Raw genomic sequence first — 8303 nt, forward strand, 5'->3', positions numbered from 1 at the left:
AGCTTCAGAGAATTACACCTCTAGAATCCCAAACACATACCCCGTGCTATGCGGTGACTTCTGTACGCAGACCTATAAAATGACTGAATGACCTCGAGTCCCTTTCTCTAAAGCCCAGGAAATCAGCTTGGATAGATGTGAAGGACATACTGCGCTCGGCTCTGAGAAACAGAAATCTATTGCAATGGATCAACGTCCAGGGCCTGATCTCACCCAGACCAACTCTGAGCAGAGAAAGAATAAGATGGAGACAAAACATTAGCCTGACTGGAAGACCTATGCCCCCCTCTTTGTGTAATGGGCTACTGAACAGAGGGGTGCAGCAACAGAAAAACAACTCCCACCGTGTTCTGGATGTGCGGTCTCACAGGTATGTGCTTGACCCTTACCTCCAGCTGGTCAGCGATCAGCATTTCCAAGGTCATGAGCACTTCGGAGAGCTGAAGTATGTCCTCCTTGTACTCGGCTCGTCTAGACTCAGCAATATCATAACTACTGGCATTATGAATCTCATCCAGCCTCTAAACACAGAGATACATAAATTACTTATAGTTTGTGTTCAGCACTCCATTGCAATTTAATTAACTTGTTACATATGTGAGAAAAGTTCCTGCTGCTGATTAGCTGAAACGAAATGTGATGATTCAGGAAGTCTCCACATTTACATACTGGGTAGTCAACAGTGCTGAGGTATGCTACTGCGCTAACGATCCAGGGGCAATGCAGTGAAATCGGTGAAAATGCTTCCTCATCCTCCTGTCAGCAGAAGACTTTGCCCCTTTCTATGCTTCCAACTTTGGTTCCCCTTCTGACGCATTTCAAGTGGAAAAAAACAAACAAAAAAATTAGATTCTTGACATTGCTGGCCATGGGGAAGAGATTAACAATTACTTCGTAGAAAGAAATGCAGGCCTAAATCCTCATCTCCTCCATGTCAAGGAGAATCTTGATTGACTTTCGTAGGGTCAGGATTTAGTATTCTGAATATGGAATACCTATCATTGCCTGCCTTCCTCTTACAGCAAGGATTTATTGCCCTTCAGAATTGAATATTGACGTCAGTTTTGTATCAGGCAAGATTTATGATTTCTTGGATCAAAAAAAAATCTTCTTGTGCTGAGCAATGTATTATTTTCAAGTCAGTTCAAAATAAGTTAGTTAATAATCAAACATTAATAGGAGGAAAAAAATACACACGTTTTAAGATGTCTAATCCACTTTTCTTGAGAGGGAGTGGAACAAGCTAAAATAGAGAATTCTGACAAAAATCCTTGCCAAGAATTGTGTCTGAAAATGGACTAGATTACCCAAACTTTGCAGTCTTAAACAGGGTGAAGGGGAGAGCAAGGTATCTTGTTTTCTAGTGTAAACAAGTTAGGAGGCTCAAAAAGCTCCCCAGCCATTCAAGCTGCAGCTCTGGGAGCAATAACTTCAAAGTTCAGGGCCTTTAATGCTTCTTCGCTCCTTAACCAACTTCAGAAAGCAGAGTTATTTTACAGGTTACCCAAGCTTACATGAAAGGATTACAGGGAGGCAAACAGCCCCTAAGAACAGCTTCCAGATTTCAGTCTGCTGGGCCCTCTGCCCCCTTTGAACCCCTCCAGCAATTTGAAATGAATGGGAAAATGCTGTTAAAATACAGTGTTTGGTTTTGATGCATGAAAACTGGCATGCTGACTGTAGCGTCCTGTTCTTGCAGTTCAATCCATAGCTGAGTCTGCAGGTCATCAGACAATGACAAAGGGCCAAAATCTGGTCTCAACCCATGTTTCTTCGGGTTTGATTTGGGGGGGGGAGTAGGGTGGTTTTTTGGTTTTGTGGGGTTTTGTGGTTTTGTTGAGTTTTTTTTTAATGGAAGATATATTGGGAATTCAAGTGCAAGTTAACTGAAAATGCATCTCAGTGTTTAGATGTTGCCTTCTGGTAAGGCTGCAAACTCATGTCCTGACTAGAGCTGACAGAGCCAGTTTGCCAGTGTGAGTCAGCAAGGTTCAAGGACCGGGGTGCAGAGTGACTCAGCAGGCTGCCAGCACCTAAATAAAAAGTGACCTGGTTTTCAGAGGGACCCAGCGCTCGTGACTCTGCCTGGTGTCAGTTGTCAGGGACTTGTTCTGCTCAGCTGACAGTGTTGCCAGGCTTTAGCCCCCCTGCTTTATTTTTTTCTATGGAAACAAAATAATGATCCACCTATTATACATGGTTAGAAAGGGATCCAGCTAGAAGCTACGCCCTTAGCAGCCACAATGGGTGGCTGTAGTTGAGCAGAATGAAAAAAAAGAGAGTTCCTGCTTTAAAAAGGACTAGAAATACATTACAATAACTTTGTCTAATTTTTTGTTAAAGTTCTTTGAGCTGTTGTTGACAAAATGAACTGAAGCAGAAAATGATTTGAAAACAAGCTGAATACCCTGCTATCTTCCTTTTCTTCCCCTTTTTTCAATGAAGGAAGAGCTGTTGGAGGCCTCCAAGAGAAGGGAGTGGCATTAAATCTGATAAATCTCTATTTTTTTTAAATGAACTTTATGAGAAATATTTAAACTAAAAGAAAGGTTGAGCATTTCCAATTTTGTAAAGACCAGTAACTTTTCTAGATAGCAAGAAATAAGTAAAAAAAACCCCACCATGTTCAGCCACTTTTTTTCTGTAAAGCCTTGAAGGACCTTTACCTTTGTGGACAATAAGATAACACTATGACATGTTAAATTTGTTTAATGCTGAATTTCCAATATAGATAAAGGCTGTCAGCATTAGCTGGCTGTGGTTTGCCCAAAAGGTTGAAACTTCAATCCCCAAATTCTTTTCCTACATAAAGTACTAAAACCCTCTTAAGATTATGTTCATTAATGACATTGTATTAGCTAACACAACAGTTTTTCTTGGTATAGATGTATACTGTAAGAAACCTGTAAAGAAAGATCAGTAACTTAGCACTGGAAGGGGTTGCCCAGAGAGGCTGTGGAGATCCATCCTCGGAGATTTTCAAAGGCCGTCTGGCCATGATCCCAGGCAGCCTGCTGTAGGGGGCCCTGCTTGAGCAGAGGGGTTGGACTAGGTGCCCTCCAGAGGTCCCTGCCAACCTCAGCCACTCTGTGATTCTGCCAGTAGGGATCAAGTACCGATTCCTATTACAGCACCGTAAATCCAGAATAGTTCTCCTAATTTTAATGGAGTTACCCTCATTCTCAGTGAAATTAAAAGCTGGCATATGATGCAGAGAAATCATGGATCAAACAAACAAAAGCATAACAACATTACCGTTTTGTTCCGATTTTCAAAGTCTAGGATTATTTTCCTGCCTTCTTGCTGGTTGGCTGTTAACGCTTCATGAAGGCTTTCGTAGAAATCAGAGACTTCAGCTTCTCGTTTTTCATACTCTTTCAGACCATAGTTAAATAGGTTCTCACAAACTGAGACAAACTCCTTCCTGTACGTGACGCCAGAGTCAAGGTATTTCACTTGTTCAGCAGAGCAACACGCTATGTTCCTTCTAGCTCTGCAACTTTGAGCAACGAGAGTTACAAGCTACCGTGCTGCAAACTCTGTGGTTCTTGCTGCCACGTATTCTCTCTGTGGCAGGACTGGGTCACCCAATTCACATTTTGTGCATAGGATTTTGCTCCCTGAAGGATAAGGAGAAAGCTGTGGCAACTCAAGGGGAAACAGGCCTTGAGGAACAAAAAAAGGAGATACATATGCTTCTCTGACTCTTTTTTGACACGGCAGAGGAATGAAGCATACAACCCTATCTGTCTTCACAAGTGTGAATACAGTGCCTGAGTAGTTAATAAATACAGCTCCGGAGCCTACAGCCAGAGCACAGAATAAACTACTGACTTGGTAGCATCACAAAAATAACGTCAATTTTTCTTCTGCTATTATCTTGGCAATGGAATTGTTTCTCGAGTCTATTGTAGTTAAGCCGTGATGCATTTTTCCCCAACAGTGTAATGCAATTTTAAGGAAGGTCAAGTTACTGGCCTTGACAATGCTCTATTAATCTGAATGAGAAAAAAGAAAAAAAAGTGTCTGCTTTCTGATCCCCCGTGTAGGAGCAATGATCAGAAAAAAGTGCTGGCCTGAAAACTTCGTGTTGCCAGCTCTGGCAGGTTGTGAGATATGCGGCTCATATCATTCTGATTAGTCTGTTCCTATCTCCTACCACTTCAATTTCAACATGATTTTAGCAACTGCGCTCTTACAATCTAACTGACAGAGATTTATCTTATAGCTCATTTTAAACTTTAAGTGGATTCCGGACTTAAAGAAAGTACAAAGCCTTGATTCTTGAAGGGTCAGAAAAGGCGGCTACCGAAACTGTGTTTGATTCAAGTGAAGGAAAAGGAATATGGTAATTACAATGGTGCGAATTTAAAATGCTGGAATCTCATGACCTGTTGGTGATAGAAGCCAATGGTTTTACAAATGGGATGTTTCAAGCTGGGTTGGCCAGCTTGCCAGTAATATAAATCATTTGTTTGTAGCCCTCATATTTCACGAGATATCAAGCTGTCAGTGGTCTCATGGTCTTGCAAGTGGTTTTTTTGGTACTGTTCCAAAATTGAACACAGACTTTCTCAGATCTTAGATCAATGTAGCTTTCAGCCCTGGACAAAAGCAACGGATGAAGAGTCCCTGTGGATGCACCTCTTTCTTAACTCAAGGCATTACATTTTAGCTCTAGGTATTCCAAACCCAGGAAGGATATGCCTGCAGCAGGTCACCCACTCCAGGGAGGTAAGCCAGTTTGGCAGCTTCTGTATCCTCTGCATACATAGTGTCGAACAGGAATGATCCATTCAGGTATTCAACAAAGGCTGCCTTTGAAGAGAATCAGAGCAACGTAAGCAAAATAAAGAGTGCCAACCTCCTGCCAGTCCTCAAGGTGCGTCTCTCCCATAAGCACTTTACCAACAGAGGAACACTGGTGCAGACGCAGCAATACTGACACTCTAGATACACTAACCAGGGCATGAAAGCACCTTGCAACCGGAGTGAAAACTGTCCTGGCTCACCACTAGCCTAAGGGTAGAAAACACTGTTTAATCTTATATAAGGCATTATCATATACAACCAGATATTGCAAGGCTATTAAGCCTTTCAGATAAGGAGGCAGTGGAGTTTGGGGAGTGATGGAGGGAAGAGCTGCAGGTACTACCTCCTGCTCTTCAGCTGGTCTGATCTTCTAGAGGGTTGGAACACAGAGGTAGACCACAATTGAAAGCACCATTCTGCCTGGTCTTGTTTTTAGTCTGTTCACAGGACTACAGCGATCTCTGAAAGCCCTGAAGAGTTTAACCATAAAACTAATGAGAAGCATTAACTTAGTGTGAAGGAGAAAAAAAAGTCACTGCGCCATGAAAACGCTAACAGTTCCCTCAGACCTATAATTTTCTTAATCTCATGTCAGGCTGATAAGATCCTCGGGTATGATTTACTATTTAGTTTCACAGGGCCTATATCTGTAGTTTCATTGTTCAGCCAAAAGAATTATGCTCCCCCACGTCATGTGTATTGCACAGCAGTTCCTGTTTTCATTCAAAAGATGAGATTTGGAGATCACAGAGATTAATCCTAGCCTTAGTTTTAGCACAGTCAATGTTAACCTCTCATTAAATCTTCAAGCAGGTAAAAGAGAAGTCAATGTGTTGCGCTTCTTTCTCCTGAGACAATATACAACCAGCCAAAGAAAACATACCTTGTGGTACTCCAGCTCTTTCTGCTTTGCCTGTTCTTGCTCCAGCTGAGCCAGGGCCTGAGCCTCCTCACGTTCCAACAGCTCAGTAAGATCTTGATACGTTAAAAGTGCAAATTCTCGCTAAGAAATGCAAACAAAGAAAATATTTCTATTAGACTAAACAGCATTGCTCAACAAATCTGGGCAGAAGCATTTGGTCTTTCTAGAACACGCACCCGAGTGACATCTGCATCTCCATTTCTTTGTGGGATTTTTATTAAACTACTTATGAAGTTTCTAATCCGTTCCTCAACCTGTTTTTTGTTGGCTTATTACTCTGACTCTGCATTCAATACATCTGAGCTATACATCTGAGCTAATTCAGTCCCAGGAAACTTTTCTCTCCCCATTTCCTCATCTTTAGGGTTGTTTATTTTTTTTTAGCAGGAGACCCCATTTTGACTTGTCGAATTTGAGCTCTGATTTAATCAGCTAGCGAGTTTAATACATTTACTAGGGAGGAGAAGGCTCTTTGGAGGAGTGGGTGGCAAGGTAGTAGCAGGGGCAAGAACCTAATTAGATTGAAACTGAAGCTTGACAAATTTAAGTAAGCAATTCTATGACGTACTGTCTGTACGGGCAGGGGCTGGACTCGATGGCCTGGAAATCCCTCACAGTCCTATGGTAAGAGTAATGTATATTCCAAGTACAACTCTTGCTCTGTGCCAAGCAAATTTACAACTAATCATGTTCTTTGGTTACTAAAAAAAAAACCAACAAAAAACCCCCCTTCTTTGTTTCTTTGAGCCTTGGGATCAAAAAGCAGCCCCATGGGTTACTGGTGCAGGTGCTCTGTCCTGTTCTCCGAAACCAAGAGTGAGAAGTGCGTTCAGTGGCACCTGCTGGCCTGGGTAGCCCATAGGTCTGCCATTGAAACAAATTGCTCAGTGAGCAGCAGGACCACCAAGCCTCCTTTCTGATCTCCTCCGAGATTCTCTGCTCTCTAAGGCAGCTCGCACTCACCCTGCAGCCTCTCTGTGGCAACATCAACCAGGCCCCTCTCCCACACGCAGCTGCTGATTTTCACAAAATCTGTGAAGACATCCTGCCTCCGACACTTCTACCTCTCTGTCAGATTTGATAGAATTCGGCCTACAGGTTCACAGCTGTTAGGTGGAGGCAGAATAAACACTGCGTGTTTCTGTAAGCCTGATTTCTGCAGGGAACCAGCCCTGAATGCTAGAATATTGTTGGCATACCAACAAAGCAAATGATCTGTAAGAGGCTGTTGCCTGATTTCACAAGCAGGGAATGCAGAAATGCTTACCGTGGTGTCACTCACGAGCTTGAAGTCCAAGTATACCAGGTCTGGAAGATGAGCAACAACAAACAGCATATACTGCTCATCGTCGCAGAGGGGGTTCCCTGTGAGATTCAGTGTACGTAAGTTTTTAAACCTCCTGAGATAGATCACCTGTGCCAAGGGGAAAGAGATGCTGTACTTCCTAGTGCTGGGGAAACACATAGACTTGAAATTCATTGTTCTTATTACAATGATGTTGTGATATGTATCCTGCTCTGCTGCCAAACACAGGCAACATTAACTTATTTCTAATGCTTTCAGGAAACAAAATACTGAAATTCACATTGTGAATATATAAATGATGGGGGTAGAGAGAAGGTAGATGGGGTGGACAAAGCACAGGTCTTAGATTGGTAAACTGCCCCCAAAAGAACCCCGAATAAATCCTCCGCTCCCTCTGTTTCTCATATGTAACTACTTATTCCTTTGCTAGCTCTCATGGGAACCAATAGGAATTTTGCTATAGCTGATAGCAGGAACAGAACCGGGCCCCCTTGAGTCAATAATCTAAAAGAGAAATAGCTGTGGTAAGCAGTTAACACTGGGACAGCTTACCAAAATCGTAACTTAGACTAGAGGCAGTGAAATCCTAAGGAGAATTTGCTCCTCTAAGAAAGGGCTCAGATACAGTGGCAAATGTCAGTTTTAGAATATTTGACCCTTTGATAGGGAACATTTACAAAGACAGGGAGCACTCACGTCTTCCAGAGTCATCAGGTTATTCTTTCCAATGGAGAAAATCTGCAGCTCTTGCAATGTGTCCATGTGCTCAATTTTAGATATTCTGTTATTGTAGAGACTGAGGTCCTGCAGTTTGACAAGGGTATCCAGGCCCTCAATTTCTTCAATATTGTTGAAGGACAAGTCTGGGGAAGAGTTTAGAAATCAGAAGTTTTACAAGCAAAAGTTAAATTATTTCTAGCACAACACCCTGATTCAGACCTTGCATTTAGCCTGGTTCTTCATTTAGGAGTTTATGTACAGTATTTTCCTCAGGGGTGTTCAGTGTCCCACAGGAAAGGCTTGGCATTAAATCATCATTCATTCACATCTCCTCCTTGCAACTGTCCATGCAACTTTTAAATGAGAGGAACAGTTGAAGGTATTCTGCGCAGAGTCCACGTACACAACCTGAAAGTGATTTCTACCTTATGGGGAAACGCAAAATACAAGAAAAGAGGTGGGGAAATGCCCTAAAAGGGGGGTATTTCTGTGACGAATTTGACGCTCCCTGCCTTGTTTCTTGCAGACTCTTGCCTGCCCCAC

General features: G+C 42.4%; 1 protein-coding gene across 1 annotated transcript in view; it reads right to left on the reverse strand.

Moving 5' to 3' along the window:
• The window catches only part of DRC3 (dynein regulatory complex subunit 3), a 15161-nt gene that overhangs the window by 3687 nt on the left and 3171 nt on the right, over nt 1-8303 (reverse strand). Inside the window, exons 3-8 of the mRNA XM_009635853.2 lie at nt 7737-7903; nt 7002-7148; nt 5696-5815; nt 4706-4818; nt 3256-3430; nt 390-521 (exon numbers count right to left, since the gene is read on the reverse strand). Of these exons, the coding sequence (XP_009634148.1) occupies nt 390-521; nt 3256-3430; nt 4706-4818; nt 5696-5815; nt 7002-7148; nt 7737-7903 (854 nt within the window). The remainder of the gene's footprint in view (nt 1-389; nt 522-3255; nt 3431-4705; nt 4819-5695; nt 5816-7001; nt 7149-7736; nt 7904-8303) is intronic.

This window comes from Egretta garzetta, unplaced genomic scaffold (genome assembly GCF_000687185.1).
Source record: "Egretta garzetta isolate BGI_Z169 unplaced genomic scaffold, ASM68718v1 scaffold263, whole genome shotgun sequence".
Taxonomy (NCBI): domain Eukaryota; kingdom Metazoa; phylum Chordata; class Aves; order Pelecaniformes; family Ardeidae; genus Egretta; species Egretta garzetta.